The following is a 21,552-nucleotide window of genomic DNA, read 5'->3' on the forward strand; positions in this document are numbered from 1 at the left end:
TATAGAGGGAACAGGGTCCCCCTAGTGCGCTATAGAGGGAACAGGGCCCCCCTAGTGCACTATAGAGGGAACAGGGCCCCCCTAGTGCACTATAGAGGGAACAGGGCCCCCCTAGTGCACTATAGAGGGAACAGGGCCCCCCTAGTGCACTATAGAGGGAACAGGGCCCCCCTAGTGCACTATAGAGGGAACAGGGCCCCCCTAGTACGCTATAGAGGGAACAGGGTCCCCCTAGTGCACTATAGAGGGAACAGGGTCCCCCTAGTGCACTATAGAGGGAACAGGGCCCCCCTAGTACGCTATAGAGGGAACAGGGGCCCCCTAGTACGCTATAGATGGAACAGGGCCCCCCTAGTGCACTATAGAGGGAATAGAGTGCCATTTGGGACACAGATGGGTCTTTATGAAATACAGAGATTTAATTATGCTCGTTTCCAAAGAAAAAAATATCCCCAGACACGTGGAATAGGACACAGGGTATTTATTTTCCAGGTTTACATGGCATGGCAGAGATGTAAAATAACAGATTGATATCATCAACATCAGCAGAAAAGCTTTGTTCAAGTCATCTCCTTCAACATGACAGATAGCCAGACCACGAAGGCTTGCTTTCAACCTCCATATACACTGAGTGTACAGAACACTTGCTGTCACCATGACACGTGAATCCAGGTGAAAGCTATGATCCCTTATTGATGTCACCTGTTAAATCCACTTCAATCAGTGTAGATGAAGGGGAGGAGACGGGTTAAAGAAGGATTTTTAAGCCTTGAGACAATTGAGACATGGATTGTGTGTGTGTGTCATTCAGAGGGTGAATGGGGCAAGACAAAATATTGAAGTGCCTTTAAATAGGGTATGGTAGTAGGTGCCAGGAGCACCAGTTTGTGTCAAGAACTGCAACGCTGCTGGGTTTTTCACACTCAACAGTTTCCCGTGTGTATCAAGAATGGTCCACCACCCAAAAGGACATCCAGACAACTTGACACAACTGTGGGAAGCGTTGGGGTCAACATGGACCAGCACCCCTGTGGAACGCTTTGGACACCTTGTAGAGTCCATACTCCAAAGAATGAATAAGGCTGTACTGAGGGAAAACAGGGCTTCAGCTCAGTATTAGGAAGGTGTTCCTAATGTTGTGTACACTCCGTGTATAATCTGGTTTAGCTACTAACAGAAACTTCAAAAACACAAAACAACCAAAATAACAAAACTTGATCTTTGTGGTTTTTTGTTGCTTGAAAGTGAAATTGACAATTAAAAGGTTTTCTACTGATCAAAACAGAGGAGTATTTCAATTCATGGCGACAAGTCTTACGTTCCCACCAGTGTAACGGGTTGCCAAAACAGATAGGGCAACATTTAAATGTTTCCTACAGAAGAAATACGAAAAGCATATTTATTACCATGGTAGCAATTGAAATGAATCAGTGGAGCTTGTGGGAAAATCATCAGACCAAAGTTCACCTGACAAGACTGAATCTAAACATCACACGGTTGGTTTCATGCTCTTTTTACATTTTCTGTACTTTTCACCCCATTTGTTGATCACGAAATCTGAAAATACTCTGGATACATTCAGTAACATGTTAATAAGAATATTCCTGGAAAACGTGGGGTAGATGAAACACAAGACAAAACGATTACAAGGGTCTGAGTGAGAAGACTACCTGGGGTGTCTCCAAGTGGCAACACACCTCTCCACAGTTCACAGTTCATAAGACAAAACGATTACAAGGGTCTGAGTGAGAAGACTACCTGGGGTGTCTCCAAGTGGCAACACACCTCTCCACAGTTCACAGTTCATAAGACATTTCAATGCACTTTTATGACTCAACGAACAGTCTTCAGCTAACAGCTGTTTTTCCTCCTCTCCCAGCTGTGAGGAACTAGAGGACACTTGTAGTTGTTTCGTCTTGGAACACAACCCTGCATCCCCCACCGTCACACAAAGACTGTTGTTGTTTCAGCCAGTCCAGAAACGGTCCATTATGAATCTCAACCTGGGTCAGGTGGGCTTGAACTGAAAGCCTGTTTTTTTCACCATGTCATCTTGTAGCTGTACATCAAACAGCAGTGATCCTAAACATGGACACTATGTGACATGAGTTTTATGATATGGAAATATGAAGTCCACATTTGGACTCAACAGGTGTTTGGTTTGCTTCTATGACATCAAAGCGGTATTCATTATAATCCTCAACATCTCATCTTTCAAAATACACAAGACACCTCTTAATTTACAGCTTTAACCTCAATCAGACGACAGAAAGTTGCCCAATTACCTGGAGAGATGGGGGCAACTAACTTGTTGTTGAGTGGGGTGTCCATGTTCTGAACGGCTGCCAGTCAGAACACAAGAGCTGTGAAGAACAGAGCGTCTGACATGTCTATCATGTGACTGGACAGTCACTGCGTTCCAACTTAGGTGCCCAAATCTGCCATTTCATCCTGTATACAGATATGAGTGTAAAGGGCTATACTATACGAGAGTAATATTCGATAGAAACATTCATTTTACAATTTTAAAAAACAAACATTTGCAAAATAAAATAAAACGATTGGAGGGTAAAATAAATGATCTCCATTTTAGTCCTCATCACAGAATCAAAGCTTCAGCAACATATCTAATATAAAATCCCATCATCCTCAGCGAGACTAAGTGCATTTATTTGCAGAATACGACCCCCACGAAACACAGAATATACTGCGATCCCAACGACCCCCACTAAACACAGAATATACTGCGATCCCAAAGACCCCAACGACCCCCACGAAACACAGAATATACTGCGATCCCAACGACCCCCACTAAACACAGAATATACTGTGATCCCAACGACCCCCACTAAACACAGAATATACTGCGATCCCAAAGACCCCAACGACCCCCACTAAACACAGAATATACTGTGATCCCAACAACCCCCACTAAACACAGAATATACTGCAATCCCAACGACCCCAACGACCCCCACTAAACACAGAATATACTGCAATCCCAACGACCCCAACGACCCCCACTAAACACAGAATATACTGTGATCCCAACGACCCCCACTAAACACAGAATATACTGCGATCCCAACGACCCCCACTAAACACAGAATATACTGCGATCCCAAAGACCCCAACGACCCCCACTAAACACAGAATATACTGTGATCCCAACGACCCCCACTAAACACAGAATATACTGCGATCCCAACAACCCCACTAAACACAGAATATACTGTGATCCCAACGACCCCCACTAAACACAGAATATACTGCAATCCCAACGACCCCCACTAAACACAGAATATACTGTGATCCCAACAACCCCCACTAAACACAGAATATACTGCAATCCCAACGACCCCCACTAAACACAGAATATACTGTGATCCCAACAACCCCCACTAAACACAGAATATACTGCGATCCCAACGACCCCCACTAAACACAGAATATACTGTGATCCCAACAACCCCCACTAAACACAGAATATACTGCGATCCCAACAACCCCACTAAACACAGAATATACTGTGATCCCAACGACCCCCACTAAACACAGAATATACTGCGATCCCAACGACCCCCACTAAACAAAGAATATACTGTGATCCCAACGACCCCCACTAAACACAGAATATACTGCGATCCCAACAACCCCACTAAACACAGAATATACTGCGATCCCAACAACCCCACTAAACACAGAATATACTGCGATCCCAACAACCCCACTAAACACAGAATATACTGTGATCCCAACGACCCCCACTAAACACAGAATATACTGTGATCCCAACGACCCCCACTAAACACAGAATATACTGCGATCCCAACAACCCCAATGACCCCCACTAAACACAGAATATACTGTGATCCCAACGACCCCACTAAACACAGAATATACTGTGATCCCAATGACCCCCACTAAACACAGAATATACTGTGATCCCAATGACACCACTAAACACAGAATATACTGCGATCCCAACAACCCCAATGACCCCCACTAAACACAGAATATACTGTGATCCCAACGACCCCACTAAACACAGAATATACTGTGATCCCAACGACCCCCACTAAACACAGAATATACTGCGATCCCAACGATCCCAATGACCCCCACTAAACACAGAATATACTGCGATCCCAACAACCCCAATGACCCCCACTAAACAAAGAATATACTGCGATCCCAACGACCCCAACGACCCCCACTAAACACAGAATATACTGCGATCCCAACGACCCCAACGACCCCCACTAAACACAGAATATACTGCGATCCCAACGATCCCAACGACTCCCACTAAACACAGAATATACTGCGATCCCAACGACCCCAATGACCCCCACTAAACAAAGAATATACTGCGATCCCAACGACCCCCACTAAACACAGAATATACTGCGATCCCAACAACCCCAATGACCCCCACTAAACACAGAATATACTGCGATCCCAAAGACCCCAACGACCCCCACTAAACACAGAATATACTGTGATACCAACAACACCACTAAACACAGAATATACTGTGATCCCAACGACCCCACTAAACACAGAATATACTGCGATCCCAACGATCCCAATGACCCCCACTAAACACAGAATATACTGTGATCCCAACGACCCCCACTAAACACAGAATATACTGTGATACCAACAACACCACTAAACACAGAATATACTGCGATCCCAACGACCCCAATGACCCCCACTAAACACAGAATATACTGTGATCCCAACGACCCCCACTAAACACAGAATATACTGTGATACCAACAACCCCACTAAACACAGAATATACTGCGATCCCAATGACCCCCACTAAACACAGAATATACTGTGATCCCAACGACCCCCACTAAACACAGAATATACTGTGATCCCAACGACCCCAATGACCCCCACTAAACACAGAATATACTGTGATCCCAACGACCCCTACTAAACACAGAATATACTGTGATCCCAACGACCCCTACTAAACACAGAATATACTGTGATCCCAACGACCCCCACTAAACACAGAATATACTGCGATCCCAACGACCCCCACTAAACACAGAATATACTGTGATCCCAACGACCCCCACTAAACACAGAATATACTGCGATCCCAACGACCCCAATGACCCCCACTAAACACAGAATATACTGTGATACCAACAACACCACTAAACACAGAATATACTGTGATACCAACAACACCACTAAACAAAGCTGCACATCAAATGTTGGAGTTCATATAAACCTATGGCATTGTAATGTTATATAAATCTATGGCCCATGGCATTTTAATGTTATATAAACCTATGGCATTGTAATGTTATATAAATCTATGGCCCATGGCATTGTAATGTTATATAAACCTATGGCATTGTAATGTTATATAAATCTATGGCCCATGGCATTGTAATGTTATATAAATCTATGGCCCATGGCATTGTAATGTTATATAAACCTATGGCATTGTAATGTTATATAAACCTATGGCCTATGGCATTGTAATGTTATATAAACCTATGGCATTGTAATGTTATATAAATCTATGGCCCGTGGCATTGTAATGTTATATAAACCTATGGCATTGTATTGTTATATAAACCTATGGCATTGTAATGTTATATAAACCTATGGCATTGTAATGTTATATAAACCTATGGCATTGTCATGTTATATAAACCTATGGCATTGTAATGTTATATAAACCTATGGCATTGTAATGTTATATAAACCTATGGCCCATGGCGTAATATTATATAAACCTTAATCTGGCCTACCAGGCTGGCTCTCTCTCATTCAAGATATTGAGCCAGTAGGTTATGTAGACCTATGTGGCCAAAGGCACTGTAACGTTGTACAGATGACATTGTAACGTTGTACAGATGGCACTGTAATGTTGTACAGATGGCACTGTAACGTTGTACAGATGGCACTGTAACGTTGTACAGATGACACTGTAACGTTGTACAGATGGCACTGTAACGTTGTACAGATGGCACTGTAACGTTGTACAGATGGCACTGTAACGTTGTACAGATGGCACTGTAACGTTGTACAGATGACACTGTAACGTTGTACAGATGGCACTGTAACGTTGTACAGATGGCACTGTAACGTTGTACAGATGGCATTGTAACGTTTTTACAGATGGCATTGTAACGTTTTTACAGATGGCATTGTAACGTTGTACAGATGGCATTGTAACGTTGTACAGATGGCATTGTAACGGTAAATAGATAGAAAGCAAGTGCTGTTGGTCAAACTATGAGGAAACGTAAAGACAACTCAAAGGGAACTACATGGATAATGTTTGTCGTGGCATCTCAACCTGGGTGACTTGGCATCTCAACCTGGGTGACTTGGCATCTCAACCTGGGTGACTTGGCATCTCAACCTGGGTGTCTTGGCATCTCAACCTGGGTGACTTGGCATCTCAACCTGGGTGACTTGGCATCTCAACCTGGGTGACTTGGCATCTCAACCTGGGTGACTTGGCATTAGACTGGGTGACTTGGCATCTCAACCTGGGTGACTTGGCATCTCAACCTGGGTGACTTGGCATCTCAACCTGGGTGACTTGGCATCTCAACCTGGGTGACTTGGCATCTCAACCTGGGTGACTTGGCATCTCAACCTGGGTGTCTTGGCATCTCAACCTGGGTGACTTGGCATCTCAACCTGGGTGACTTGGCATCTCAACCTGGGTGACTTGGCATCTCAACCTGGGTGACTTGGCATCTCAACCTGGGTGACTTGGCATTAGACTGGGTGACTTGGCATCTCAACCTGGGTGACTTGGCATTAGACTGGGTGACTTGGCATCTCAACCTGGGTGACTTGGCATCTCAACCTGGGTGACTTGGCATCTCAACCTGGGTGCCTTGGCATTAGACTGGGTGACTTGGCATTAGACTGGGTGACTTGGCATTAGACTGGGTGACTTGGCATCTCAACCTGGGTGACTTGGCATCTCAACCTGGGTGACTTGGCATCTCAACCTGGGTGACTTGGCATCTCAACCTGGGTGACTTGGCATCTCAACCTGGGTGACTTGGCATCTCAACCTGGGTGCCTTGGCATTAGACTGGGTGACTTGGCATTAGACTGGGTGACTTGGCATTAGACTGGGTGACTTGGCATCTCAACCTGGGTGACTTGGCATCTCAACCTGGGTGACTTGGCATCTCAACCTGGATGACTTGGCATTAGACTGGGTGACTTGGCATCTCAACCTGGGTGACTTGGCATCTCAACCTGGGTGACTTGGCATCTCAACCTGAGTGACTTGGCATCTCAACCTGGGTGACTTGGCATTAGACTGGGTGACTTGGCATCTCAACCTGGGTGACTTGGCATCTCAACCTGGGTGACTTGGCATTAGACTGGGTGACTTGGCATCTCAACCTGGGTGACTTGGCATCTCAACCTGGGTGACTTGGCATCTCAACCTGGGTGACTTGGCATCTCAACCTGGGTGACTTGGCATCTCAACCTGGGTGACTTGGCATCTCAACCTGGGTGTCTTGGCATCTCAACCTGGGTGACTTGGCATCTCAACCTGGGTGACTTGGCATCTCAACCTGGGTGACTTGGCATCTCAACCTGGGTGACTTGGCATCTCAACCTGGGTGACTTGGCATTAGACTGGGTGACTTGGCATCTCAACCTGGGTGACTTGGCATTAGACTGGGTGACTTGGCATCTCAACCTGGGTGACTTGGCATCTCAACCTGGGTGACTTGGCATCTCAACCTGGGTGCCTTGGCATTAGACTGGGTGACTTGGCATTAGACTGGGTGACTTGGCATTAGACTGGGTGACTTGGCATCTCAACCTGGGTGACTTGGCATCTCAACCTGGGTGACTTGGCATCTCAACCTGGATGACTTGGCATTAGACTGGGTGACTTGGCATCTCAACCTGGGTGACTTGGCATCTCAACCTGGGTGACTTGGCATCTCAACCTGAGTGACTTGGCATCTCAACCTGGGTGACTTGGCATTAGACTGGGTGACTTGGCATCTCAACCTGGGTGACTTGGCATCTCAACCTGGGTGACTTGGCATCTCAACCTGGGTGACTTGGCATCTCAACCTGGGTGACTTGGCATCTCAACCTGGGTGACTTGGCATCTCAACCTGGGTGACTTGGCATCTCAACCTGGGTGACTTGGCATCTCAACCTGGGTGACTTGGCATCTCAACCTGGGTGACTTGGCATTAGACTGGGTGACTTGGCATTAGACTGGGTGACTTGGCATTAGACTGGGTGACTTGGCATCTCGACCTGGGTGTCTTGGCATCTCAACCTGGGTGACTTGGCATCTCAACCTGGGTGACTTGGCATTAGACTGGGTGACTTGGCATCTCAACCTGGGTGACTTGGCATTAGACTGGGTGACTTGGCATTAGACTGGGTGACTTGGCATTAGACTGGGTGACTTGGCATTAGACTGGGTGACTTGGCATCTCAACCTGGGTGACTTGGCATCTCAACCTGGGTGCCTTGGCATCAGACTGGGTGCCTTGGCATTAGACTGGGTGCCTTGGCATTCGACTGGGTGCCTTGGCATTAGACTGGGTGACTTGGCATCTCAACCTGGGTGACTTGGCATTAGACTGGGTGCCTTGGCATTAGACTGGGTGCCTTGGCATTAGACTGGGTGTCTTGGCATTAGACTGGGTGTCTTGGCATTAGACTGGGTGTCTTGGCATTAGACTGGGTGTCTTGGCATTAGACTGGGTGTCTTGGCATTAGACTGGGTGACTTGGCAATAAGTGTGATAGATGTCAGCAGTTACCACAGACAGTTACTGGAGCAGAGATCTGAAACACCACAGACAGTTACTGGAGCAGAGATCTGAAACACCACAGACAGTTACTGGAGCAGAGATCTGAAACACCACAGACAGTTACTGGAGCAGAGATCTGAAACACCACAGACAGTTACTGGAGCAGAGATCTGAAACACCACAAACAGTTACTGGAGCAGAGATCTGAAACACCACAGACAGTTACTGGAGCAGAGATCTGTATAGATGTTTGGCCACTTTGTAATGGAGTAGATACTATGGCCAGGGAAATGGCAGCAGAGAGAAGCCAGTGTGCATGGACAATGTTCTCTCCGAGCTCAAGCTACGAGTCACTAACCAGCTTCCATTGAAATGGTTCTGTATGTAACTGAAATAAGTGTGAAACAAGTATGAAGAACCTTTCGATGTAACCAGGTGACCAGTGGCCGAGTTAACTATGGCCGCTGTAATGGTATCAGAGAGAAGCTAGCGTATAGATCTAGCGAGATGCAGACATCTTGTGTTACTGGTAATGCCTCGTGTTAATTGTCCTTGGTATTTGTTCTTGTAGTCGGGGGAAGGAGGACGCAGCAGACGAGCCTAACTTCTGTTGTTACGTCGCGCTCTAACTAAACCAACGAGTGTTGACATCTTAAAAGGGGCACGGACACAAACCTGCAAACTAACGAAACGGATCAATGTATACATATGGTGTTGGGATAATGTACATGTAATCTGACTCATGACTCTGTACTAAAGGTTTCTCAGTATAAATGGCTTTTAATTCCATGACAGACTGACCAGGTGAAAGCTATGATCGCGTATTGATCTCACTTGTTAAGTCAACTTCAATCCGTGTAGATGAAGGGGAGGAGACAGGTTAAAGAAGGATGTTTAAGCCTTGAGACAGTTGAGACATGGATTGTGTGTGTGTGCTATTCAGAGGGTGAATGGGCAAGACAACAGATTGAAGTGCCTTTGAACAGGGTATGGTAGTAGGAGCCAGGTGCAACGGTTTGTGTCAAGAACTGCAACGTTGCTGGGTTTACCTGTGTGTGTCAAGAATGGTCCACCACCCAAAGGACATCCAGCAAATTTGACACAACTGTGGGAAGCATTGGAGACAACATGGGCCAGCATCCCTGTGGAACGCTTTGGACACCTTGTAGAGTCCATGTCCAGACGTATTGAGGCTGTTCTGGGGGCAAAAGGGGTACAACTCAATATTATTAACTTGCTCTTAATGTTTTGTTAGAAGAGAGAGAGACCGGGCCGTTGGGAGGAGAGAGAGAGAAACCGGGTTGTTGGGAGGAGCAGAGAGAGAGACCGGGCTGTTGGGAGGAGCAGAGAGAGAGACCGGGCTGTTGGGAGGAGCAGAGAGAGAGAGACCGGGCTGTTGGGAGGAGAGAGAGAGAGACCGGGCCGTTGGGAGGAGAAGAGAGAGAGACCGGGCCGTTGGGAGGAGCAGAGAGAGAGACCGTTGGGAGGAGAGAGAGACCGGGCCGTTGGGAGGAGAGAGAGAGAGACCGGGCCGTTGGGAGGAGCAGAGAGAGAGACCGGGCCATTGGGAGGAGCAGAGAGAGAGACCGGGCCGTTGGGAGGAGCAGAGAGAGAGACCGGGCCGTTGGGAGGAGCAGAGAGAGAGACCGGGCCGTTGGGAGGAGAGAGAGAGAGAGACACCGGGCCGTTGGGAGGAGAGAGAGAGAGAGAGAGAGAGAGACCGGGCCGTTGGGAGGAGCAGAGAGAGAGAGACCGGGCCGTTGGGAGGAGCAGAGAGAGATTACTTGACACATTGGAAAGAATTAACAAAAAAACAGAGCAAACTAGAATGCTATTTGGCCCTACACAGAGAGTACACAGCGGCAGAATACCTGACCACTGTGACTGACCCAAAATGAAGGAAAGCTTTGACTATGTACAGACTCAGTGAGCATAGCCTTGCTATTGAGAAAGGCCGCCGTAGGCAGACATGGCTCTCAAGAGAAGACAGGCTATGTGCTCACTATCCACAAAATGAGGTGGAAACTGAGCTGCACTTCCTAACCTCCTGCCCAATGTGTGACCATATTAGAGAGACATATTTCCCTCAGATTATACAGATCCACAAAGAATTCGAAAACAAATCCAATTTTGAAAAACTCCCATATCTACTGGGTGAAATTCCACAGTGTGCCATCACAGCAGCAAGATTTGTGACCTGTTGCCACGAGAAAAGGGCAACCAGTGAAGAACACACACCATTGTAAATACAACCCATATCTATGCTTATTTATTTTATCTTGTGTCCTTTACCATTTGTACATTGTTAAAACACTGTATATATATATATATAAATATATATAAATAATATATATATATATATATATATATATATAATATGACATTTGTAATGTCTTTATTGTTTTGAAACTTCTGTATGTGTGATGTTTACTGTTCATTTTTATTGTTTATTTCACTTTATATATTATCTACCTCACTTGCTTTGGCAATGTTAACACATGTTTCCCATGCCAATAAAGCCCTTGAATTGAATTGAATTGAATTGAATTGAGAGAGACCGGGCCGTTGGGAGGAGAGAGAGAGAGAGACCGGGCCGTTGGGAGGAGAGAGAGAGAGAGACCGGGCCGTTGGGAGGAGAGAGAGAGAGACCGGGCCGTTGGGAGGAGAGAGAGAGAGGGAGACCGGGCCGTTGGGAGGAGGAGAGAGCGTTAGGTAGCCTAGTGGTTAAGAGAGTTGGGCCAGTAATTGAAAGGTCGCTGTATGAATCCCAGAGCCGGCGAGGTGAAAAAAAATCTGCTTTTGAAAACAAACCCCACAACTGTGTACCACCGCTTCAGCTGCGCGGGCCAGGAGTAACAATGAGGACTTAACCATAAACCAAAGCTGGTTGAACAGGTGTCTCCCGAGCCAGACCTGTGTCCCAAATGGCACCCTATTCCATATATAGTGCACTACTTTAGACCAGAGCCCTATGGCCCCCTATTCCCTATATAGTGCACTACTTTCTAAAAGTAGAACACTATATTAGGGAATAGGGCACCATTTGGGACACAGACTTCTGTTGATCTTAGCTTAAAACACACAAGACAAGCATCTCCTCAACGATAAGCCAACAAGTGACGCCCCCTTACCCCATAGGCAGAGGGGAGGGAGAGACAGAGAGAAAGAGAGAGCAGAGAGAGAGAGGTTGATTCCTGACACTGTTCCTGAGCATGGTGGTTTGACTGACTAGGGGAGGTAGGAAGTATACAGGAAATGCTGAAGACAGGAGGAACCACAGCACATGTCGGAAAGGTGGAGAGAAGAGGTGGAGGAAAGGAGTCCAGAGTCTGATCTGTGGAGAGAGAGAGAGAGAGGAGAAAGAGAGAGGAGAGAGAGAGGAGAGAGAGAGGAGAGAGGAGAAAGAGAGAGGAGACAGAGAGAGAGGGAGAGAGGATAAAGAGAAGGAGCGAAGAAAGAGAGAGGAGAAAGAGAGAGGAGAGAGAGAGAGGAGAAAGAGAGAAGAAAGAGAGAGGAGAAAGAGAGAGAGAGGAGAGAGATGAGAAAAAGAGAGAGGAGAGAGAGAGAGAGAGAGATGAGAAAAAGAGAGAGGAGAGAGATGAGAAAAAGAGAGAGAGATGAGAAAAAGAGAGAGGAGAGAGATGAGAAAAAGAGAGAGGAGAGAGAGAGAGAGAGGAGAAAGAACTGTTAAACAGAGAAAGAGATCTGAAGGGAGGCTCTATCCTAAGATCAAATCTAAATGAAATGTTATTTGTCACATGCGCTGAATACAACCTTCCTATGAAATGCTTACTTACAAGTCCTTAACTTTATTTTCTTAAAACTGCATTGTTGGTTAAGAAAATATTTTAAAAAATGTAAACAAAATAACTGAGGCTATATCCAGGGGGCACCAGTACCGAGTCAGTGTGCGGGTGTACAGGTCAAAGGTCATTTGTATATGTAGGTAGGGGTGAAATGACTATGCATAGATAATAAACAGTAGTACAGGTTAAAGGTCATTTGTACATGTAGGTAGGGGTGAAGTGACTATACATAGATAATAAACAGTAGTACAGGTTAAAGGTCATTTGTATATGTAGGTAGGGGTGAAGTGACTATACATAGATAATAAACAGTAGTACAGGTTAAAGGTCATTTGTACATGTAGGTAGGGGTGAAATGACTATGCATAGATAATAAACAGTAGTACAGGTTAAAGGTGATTTGTATATGTAGGTAGGGGTGAAATGACTATACATAGATAATAAACAGTAGTACAGGTTAAAGGTCATTTGTATATGTAGGTAGGGGTGAAATGACTATACATAGATAATAAACAGTAGTACAGGTTAAAGGTCATTTGTACATGTAGGTAGGGGTGAAATGACTATACATAGATAATAAACAGTAGTACAGGTTAAAGGTCATTTGTATATGTAGGTAGGGGTGAAATGACTATACATAGATAATAAACAGTAGTACAGGTTAAAGGTCATTTGTACATGTAGGTAGGGGTGAAGTGACTATACATAGATAATAAACAGTGGTACAGGTTAAAGGTCATTTGTATATGTAGGTAGGGGTGAAGTGACTCCGATGGCCATTCGATTAATATTGTTCAGCAGTCTTCTGGCTTGGGGGTAAGAAGCTGTTCAGGAGCCTTCTGGTCCTAGACTTGGCGCTCCAGTACCGCTTGCCGTGCGGTAGCAGAGAGAACAGTCTATGACTAGGGTGGTTGGAGTCTTTGACAATATTTAGGGCCTTCCTCTGACACCGCCTGGTATAGAGGTCCTGAATGGCAGGGAGCTTGGCCCCAGAGATGTACTGGACCGTACGCACTACCCTCTGTAGCGCCTTACGGTCAGATGCCGAACAGTTGCCGTACCAGGCGGTGAAGCAACCGGTCAGGATGCTCTCGATGGTGCAGCTGTAGAATCTTTTGAGGATCTGGGGACCCATGGCAAATATTTTCAGTCTCCTGATACAATGGTGCAAAGACACTCTACTCCATCACTACAAACCCCTCAAAGGCACTCTACTCCATCACTACAAACCCCCTCAAAGACACTCTACTCCATCACTACAAACCCCCTCAAAGGCACTCTACTCCATCACTACAAACCCCCTCAAAGACACTCTACTCCATCACTACAAACCCCCTCAAAGGCACTCTACTCCATCACTACAAACCCCCTCAAAGGCACTCTACTCCATCACTACAAACTCCCCCAAAGGCACTCTACTCCATCACTACAAACCCCTCAAAGACACTCTACTCCATCACTACAAACTCCCCCAAAGGCACTCTACTCCATCACTACAAACCCCCTCAAAGGCACTCTACTCCATCACTACAAACCCCCTCAAAGGCACTCTACTCCATCACTACAAACCCCCTCAAAGGCACTCTACTCCATCACTACAAACTCCCCCAAAGGCACTCTACTCCATCACTACAAACCCCCTCAAAGGCACTCTACTCCATCACTACAAAACCCTCAAAGGCACTCTACTCCATCACTACAAACCCCCTCAAAGACACTCTACTCCATCACTACAAACCCCCTCAAAGGCACTCTACTCCATCACTACAAACCCCCTCAAAGACACTCTACTCCATCACTACAAACCCCCTCAAAGACACTCTACTCCATCACTACAAACCCCCTCAAAGACACTCTACTCCATCACTACAAACCCCCTCAAAGGCACTCTACTCCATCACTACAAACCCCCTCAAAGACACTCTACTCCATCACTACAAACCCCTCAAAGACACTCTACTCCATCACTACAAACCCCCTCAAAGACACTCTACTCCATCACTACAAACCCCCTCAAAGACACTCTACTCCATCACTACAAACCCCCTCAAAGGCACTCTACTCCATCACTACAAAACCCCCTCAAAGGCACTCTACTCCATCACTACAAACCCCCTCAAAGACACTCTACTCCATCACTACAAAACCCCCTCAAAGACACTCTACTCCATCACTACAAAACCCCCTCAAAGACACTCTACTCCATCACTACAAAACCCCCTCAAAGACACTCTACTCCATCACTACAAAACCCCCTCAAAGACACTCTACTCCATCACTACAAAACCCCCTCAAAGGCACTCTACTCCATCACTACAAAACCCCCTCAAAGGCACTCTACTCCATCACTACAAAACCCCCTCAAAGGCAGTAGTTAACTTACACCTCCATCATATTGATTCCAATCCTCTCAGATCAGGTGCCTGTGAGACGAGGGGTTGAGGCCTAGGTGTCAATTAGGATTCCCTTTCTCTCATTACAGGTGATGTACTGCACTTGTCTGCAGGAAGTAGATTGGGTGTGTGCCTGTTTTTCTTCAGGCGGGATGACCGATTCTTGCCCACGTGAGCAGAGTTCACACCATTTCATCAGTTTGCGCCCAGCGGTATACGCTGAAGGATCTGCTCTCAAATGACAGCCGGGTAGAGTTGACGCTGTCGCATTCGTCTGTTTTTGTTGCTGTCTGCCCCTCCCCCCCCCCCCCCTGATATTCTGTGTTTTAGTTACTAATGATGCCCTACAGCACTATCAAACTCCACCCAGTCCCAAATGGACTTGGGAGAGATCGGGGAGATCTGAGATGATTTGACAGGTGCTAAGAGTATTGTGAAAAAAGGCTACATTCTTGCGTCATGTCTGATCTACAGTCCAAGCTGGCCAATGCTTCCAGATGCCCAGGCAGACATGCCGTGTGTTGTTTAACTGCAGAGTGAGTTGAGATGTGAATATGCTGTTTGTACCTGTGTGTATGGGTTAGGGCCTTAAGACTGTGTTGAAGCTGTCTGTACCTGTGTGTATGGGTTAGGGCCTGCAGACTGTGTTGAAGCTGTCTGTATGGGTTAGGGCCTGCAGACTGTGTTGAAGCTGTTTGTACCTGTGTGTACGGGTTAGGGCCTGCAGACTGTGTTGAAGCTGTTTGTACCTGTGTGTATGGGTTAGGGCCTGCAGACTGTGTTGAAGCTGTTTGTATCTGTGTGTATGGGTTAGGGCCTGCAGACTGTGTTGAAGCTGTTTGTACCTGTGTGTATGGGTTAGGGCCTGCAGACTGTGTTGAAGCTGTTTGTATCTGTGTGTATGGGTTAGGGCCTGCAGACTGTGTTGAAGCTGTCTGTACCTGTGTGTATGGGTTAGGGCCTGCAGACTGTGTTGAAGCTGTCTGTATGGGTTAGGGCCTGCAGACTGTGTTGAAGCTGTCTGTATGGGTTAGGGCCTGCAGACTGTGTTGAAACTGTCTGTACCTGTGTGTACGGGTTAGGGCCTGCAGACTGTGTTGAAGCTGTCTGTATGGGTTAGGGCCTGCAGACTGTGTTGAAGCTGTCTGTATGGGTTAGGGCCTGCAGACTGTGTTGAAGCTGTCTGTATGGGTTAGGGCCTGCAGACTGTGTTGAAGCTGTCTGTATGGGTTAGGGCCTGCAGACTGTGTTGAAGCTGTCTGTACCTGTCTGTATGGGTTAGGGCCTGCAGACTGTGTTGAAGCTGTCTGTACCTGTGTGTATGGGTTAGGGCCTGCAGACTGTGTTGAAGCTGTCTGTACCTGTGTGTATGGGTTAGGGCCTGCAGACTGTGTTGAAGCTGTTTGTACCTGTGTGTATGGGTTAGGGCCTGCAGACTGTGTTGAAGCTGTCTGTACCTGTGTGTATGGGTTAGGGCCTGCAGACTGTGTTGAAGCTGTCTGTACCTGTGTGTATGGGTTAGGGCCTGCAGACTGTGTTGAAGCTGTTTGTACCTGTGTGTATGGGTTAGGGCCTGCAGACTGTTTGAAGCTGTCTGTACCTGTGTGTATGGGTTAGGGCCTGCAGACTGTTTGAAGCTGTTTGTACCTGTGTGTATGGGTTAGGGCCTGCAGACTGTGTTGAAGCTGTCTGTACCTGTGTGTATGGGTTAGGGCCTGCAGACTGTGTTGAAGCTGTCTGTACCTGTGTGTATGGGTTAGGGCCTGCAGACTGTGTTGAAGCTGTTTGTACCTGTGTGTATGGGTTAGGGCCTGCAGACTGTTTGAAGCTGTCTGTACCTGTGTGTATGGGTTAGGGCCTGCAGACTGTTTGAAGCTGTTTGTACCTGTGTGTATGGGTTAGGGCCTGCAGACTGTGTTGAAGCTGTTTGTACCTGTGTGTATGGGTTAGGGCCTGCAGACTGTGTTGAAGCTGTCTGTACCTGTGTGTATGGGTTAGGGCCTGCAGACTGTGTTGAAGCTGTCTGTACCTGTGTGTATGGGTTAGGGCCTGCAGACTGTTTGAAGCTGTTTGTACCTGTGTGTATGGGTTAGGGCCTGCAGACTGTTTGAAGCTGTCTGTACCTGTGTGTATGGGTTAGGGCCTGCAGACTGTTTGAAGCTGTTTGTACCTGTGTGTATGGGTTAGGGCCTGCAGACTGTTTGAAGCTGTTTGTACCTGTGTGTATGGGTTAGGGCCTGCAGACTGTGTTGAAGCTGTCTGTACCTGTGTGTATGGGTTAGGGCCTGCAGACTGTTTGAAGCTGTTTGTATCTGTGTGTATGGGTTAGGGCCTGCAGACTGTGTTGAAGCTGTTTGTACCTGTGTGTATGGGTTAGGGCCTGCAGACTGTTTGAAGCTGTCTGTACCTGTGTGTATGGGTTAGGGCCTGCAGACTGTTTGAAGCTGTTTGTACCTGTGTGTATGGGTTAGGGCCTGCAGACTGTTTGAAGCTGTCTGTACCTGTGTGTATGGGTTAGGGCCTGCAGACTGTTTGAAGCTGTTTGTACCTGTGTGTATGGGTTAGGGCCTGCAGACTGTTTGAAGCTGTCTGTACCTGTGTGTATGGGTTAGGGCCTGCAGACTGTTTGAAGCTGTCTGTACCTGTGTGTATGGGTTAGGGCCTGCAGACTGTGTTGAAGCTGTCTGTACCTGTGTGTATGGGTTAGGGCCTGCAGACTGTGTTGAAGCTGTTTGTACCTGTGTGTATGGGTTAGGGCCTGCAGACTGTGTTGAAGCTGTCTGTACCTGTGTGTATGGGTTAGGGCCTGCAGACTGTGTTGAAGCTGTCTGTACCTGTGTGTATGGGTTAGGGCCTGCAGACTGTGTTGAAGCTGTTTGTACCTGTGTGTATGGGTTAGGGCCTGCAGACTGTGTTGAAGCTGTCTGTACCTGTGTGTATGGGTTAGGGCCTGCAGACTGTGTTGAAGCTGTTTGTACCTGTGTGTATGGGTTAGGGCCTGCAGACTGTTTGAAGCTGTCTGTACCTGTGTGTATGGGTTAGGGCCTGCAGACTGTGTTGAAGCTGTTTGTACCTGTGTGTATGGGTTAGGGCCTGCAGACTGTTTGAAGCTGTCTGTACCTGTGTGTATGGGTTAGGGCCTGCAGACTGTTTGAAGCTGTTTGTACCTGTGTGTATGGGTTAGGGCCTGCAGACTGTTTGAAGCTGTCTGTACCTGTGTGTATGGGTTAGGGCCTGCAGACTGTTTGAAGCTGTCTGTACCTGTGTGTATGGGTTAGGGCCTGCAGACTGTGTTGAAGCTGTCTGTACCTGTGTGTATGGGTTAGGGCCTGCAGACTGTGTTGAAGCTGTTTGTACCTGTGTGTATGGGTTAGGGCCTGCAGACTGTTTGAAGCTGTCTGTACCTGTGTGTATGGGTTAGGGCCTGCAGACTGTTTGAAGCTGTCTGTACCTGTGTGTATGGGTTAGGGCCTGCAGACTGTTTGAAGCTGTCTGTACCTGTGTGTACGGGTTAGGGCCTGCAGACTGTTTGAAGCTGTCTGTACCTGTGTGTATGGGTTAGGGCCTGCAGACTGTGTTGAAGCTGTCTGTACCTGTGTGTATGGGTTAGGGCCTGCAGACTGTGTTGAAGCTGTTTGTACCTGTGTGTATGGGTTAGGGCCTGCAGACTGTTTGAAGCTGTCTGTACCTGTGTGTATGGGTTAGGGCCTGCAGACTGTTTGAAGCTGTCTGTACCTGTGTGTATGGGTTAGGGCCTGCAGACTGTGTTGAAGCTGTCTGTACCTGTGTGTATGGGTTAGGGCCTGCAGACTGTGTTGAAGCTGTTTGTACCTGTGTGTATGGGTTAGGGCCTGCAGACTGTTTGAAGCTGTCTGTACCTGTGTGTATGGGTTAGGGCCTGCAGACTGTGTTGAAGCTGTTTGTACCTGTGTGTATGGGTTAGGGCCTGCAGACTGTTTGAAGCTGTCTGTACCTGTGTGTATGGGTTAGGGCCTGCAGACTGTGTTGAAGCTGTCTGTACCTGTGTGTATGGGTTAGGGCCTGCAGACTGTGTTGAAGCTGTTTGTACCTGTGTGTATGGGTTAGGGCCTGCAGACTGTTTGAAGCTGTCTGTACCTGTGTGTATGGGTTAGGGCCTGCAGACTGTGTTGAAGCTGTCTGTACCTGTGTGTATGGGTTAGGGCCTGCAGACTGTGTTGAAGCTGTTTGTACCTGTGTGTATGGGTTAGGGCCTGCAGACTGTTTGAAGCTGTTTGTACCTGTGTGTACGGGTTAGGGCCTGCAGACTGTACCTGTGTGTACGGGTTAGGGCCTGCAGACTGTGTTGAAGCGAGCCGTCTCTTCAAAGATCAGCTCCTTCAGGGTCTCTTTGGGGAGATCATCAAGCTCCATCGCAAACTTGAAGGGAGTCTCTGTTACAGGCTAACAGAAAGAGAGAGGAGGTTAGAGTCTCTGTTACAGGCTAACAGAGAGAGAGGAGGTTAGAGTCTCTGTTACAGGCTAACAGAGAGACAGAGAGGAGGTTAGAGTCTCTGTTACAGGCTAACAGAAAGAGAGGAGGTTAGAGTCTCTGTTACAGGCTAAGAGGATATAGAGATGACTGAATTAATACAATAGAAGAGACTAGTTACATATCATCATTGGTCAGGGACATTTAGGACATACCTGAAATCTAATCCACTAACATTATTCATTGACTACCGATTTCTGACAAATACCCCATCTGTAAGGTCGTAGGGTCAGGGGTCAGGGTTCATTACCTCATCTGTAGGACTGTAGTATTGCTCCAGGTAAGGTTGAGTCAGGGTCAGGGGTCAGGGTTCATTACCCCATCTGTAGTCTTGTAGTATTGCTCCAGGTAAGGTTGAGTCAGGGTCAGGGGTCAGGGTTCATTACCTCATCTGTAGGGTCGTAGTACTGCTCCAGGTAAGGGTGAGCCAGAGCCGCCTCCACCTCGATCCTCTTGTGGGGGTTAAAGGTCAACATCTTATCCAGCAGGTCCAGAGCTTTGGAGTCGGCTTTGGGGAAGAGGCTGTTCCAGGGGACCTTGCAGCGCAGCGGGAGAGACAGCAGGTAGTTCCTGGCCTTGATGTTAATGATGCAGTTCAGATCCTCCTGGGAAGGAGACCCTAGGATACCTGGAGGGGAGGGAGACAGAAACATGAAGTGTTGTGATAACCAACCACCTCATCGCCATAACTGGTAAACCACAACAGAGGGGAGAGATGTGGGGAAGATGAGAGAGAGCAGAAGTTTACATTTCAGTCAAGCCTAGTGGTTAGAGTGTTGGACTAGTAACCAGCAGGTAGCCTAGTGGTTAGAGCGTTGGACTAGTAACCAGCAGGTAGCCTAGTGGTTAGAGTGTTGGACTAGTAACCAGCAGGTAGCCTAGTGGTTAGAGCGTTGAACTAGTAACCAAAAGGTTGCTGGATCGAATCCCAGAGCTGACAAGGTAAAAATCTGTTGTTCTGCCCCCTGAACAAGGCAGTTAACCCACTGTTCCCCGGTAGGCCGTCATTGTAAATAAGAATTTGTTCTTAACTGGCTTGCCTAGTTAAATAAATAGGAGATATGGGGGAGGAGAGAGGTGGAGGGAAAAGTTCCTTACGCTTATGATTGGCTCAGATTGTGATGTGAATTTCTGGCATTTCTGCTTCAATTCTGCTCCCGTGTCTTAGGAGGATAACATCTGTGCCAGGCCACAACCAACAGCCTGATCAACCAACAGCCTGATCCATTATACGTGAAGGAGATGTGTCGCACTGTATGAGGCAAAGTCAGATACTGACTGGTTATCTTTTATTTAAAGTCTCTGTGACCAACAGATCTGTATTCCCAGTGACGTAAAATAGACCAGGGCCTGATGAACTGATTCCAATGGACTGATTTCCGTACACGAAGTGTAAAATGTTAGAGGTTGTTGCATGTTGTGTTTATATTTCTGTCCAATGTAAACAGTGCAGTGTAGATGGTTCAGTGTAAATGGTTCAGTGTAAATGGTTCAGTGTAAATGGTTCAGTGTAAATGGTTCAGTGTAAATGGTTCAGTGTAGATGGTTCAGTGTAGATGGTTCAGTGTAGATGGTTCAGTGTAGATGGTTCAGTGTAAATGGTTCAGTGTAAATGGTTCAGTGTAAATGGTTCAGTGTAGATGGTTCAGTGTAGATGGTTCAGTGTAAATGGTTCAGTGTAAATGGTTCAGTGTAAATGGTTCCGTGTAGATGGTTCAGTGTAGATGGTTCAGTGTAAATGGTTCCGTGTAGATGGTTCAGTGTAAATGGTTCAGTGTAGATGGTTCAGTGTAGATGGTTCAGTGTAGATGGTTCAGTGTAGATGGTTCAGTGTAGATGGTTCAGTGTAAATGGTTCAGTGTAGATGGTTCAGTGTAGATGGTTCAGTGTAGATGGTTCAGTGTAGATGGTTCAGTGTAGATCGCTGCAGTGTAGATCGCTGCAGTGTAAATGGTTCAGTGTAGATGGTTCAGTGTAAATGGTTCAGTGTAGATGGTTCAGTGTAGATCGCTGCAGTGTAAATGGTTCTGTATAAATGGTTCA

At 46.9% G+C, this 21,552-nt stretch overlaps 1 protein-coding gene and 1 long non-coding RNA gene across 3 annotated transcripts in view; both read right to left on the bottom strand.

Annotated features, from left to right (window-relative positions):
* Positions 1–466: 466 nt before the first annotated feature.
* Positions 467–4,913, bottom strand: LOC149979900 (uncharacterized). Its single transcript, XR_016484744.1, has 2 exons — positions 1,759–4,913; positions 467–1,670 (listed from the first exon to the last, which is right to left on the bottom strand). It is a non-coding gene; the product is annotated as an uncharacterized LOC149979900 (long non-coding RNA).
* Positions 4,914–11,040: 6,127 nt separating this feature from the next.
* LOC110535142 (mitogen-activated protein kinase 1) overlaps positions 11,041–21,552 on the bottom strand; it is a 57,000-nt gene continuing 46,488 nt past the window's right edge. Inside the window, exons 6-8 of one of the 2 annotated variants that reach the window (XM_090191286.1) lie at positions 19,896–20,137; positions 19,292–19,421; positions 11,041–12,134 (exon numbers count right to left, since the gene is read on the bottom strand). In XM_090191286.1, the coding sequence (XP_090047412.1) occupies positions 19,305–19,421; positions 19,896–20,137 (359 nt within the window). In that variant the 3' untranslated portion in view covers positions 11,041–12,134; positions 19,292–19,304. Of the gene's footprint in view, positions 12,135–12,586; positions 13,730–19,291; positions 19,422–19,895; positions 20,138–21,552 lie in introns of those variants that run through there. The other variant, XM_090191288.1, reaches the window with a different exon arrangement.

This window comes from Oncorhynchus mykiss, chromosome 11 (assembly GCF_057628025.1).
Source record: "Oncorhynchus mykiss isolate SJ-2025 chromosome 11, ASM5762802v1, whole genome shotgun sequence".
In the NCBI taxonomy this organism is placed as follows: domain Eukaryota; kingdom Metazoa; phylum Chordata; class Actinopteri; order Salmoniformes; family Salmonidae; genus Oncorhynchus; species Oncorhynchus mykiss.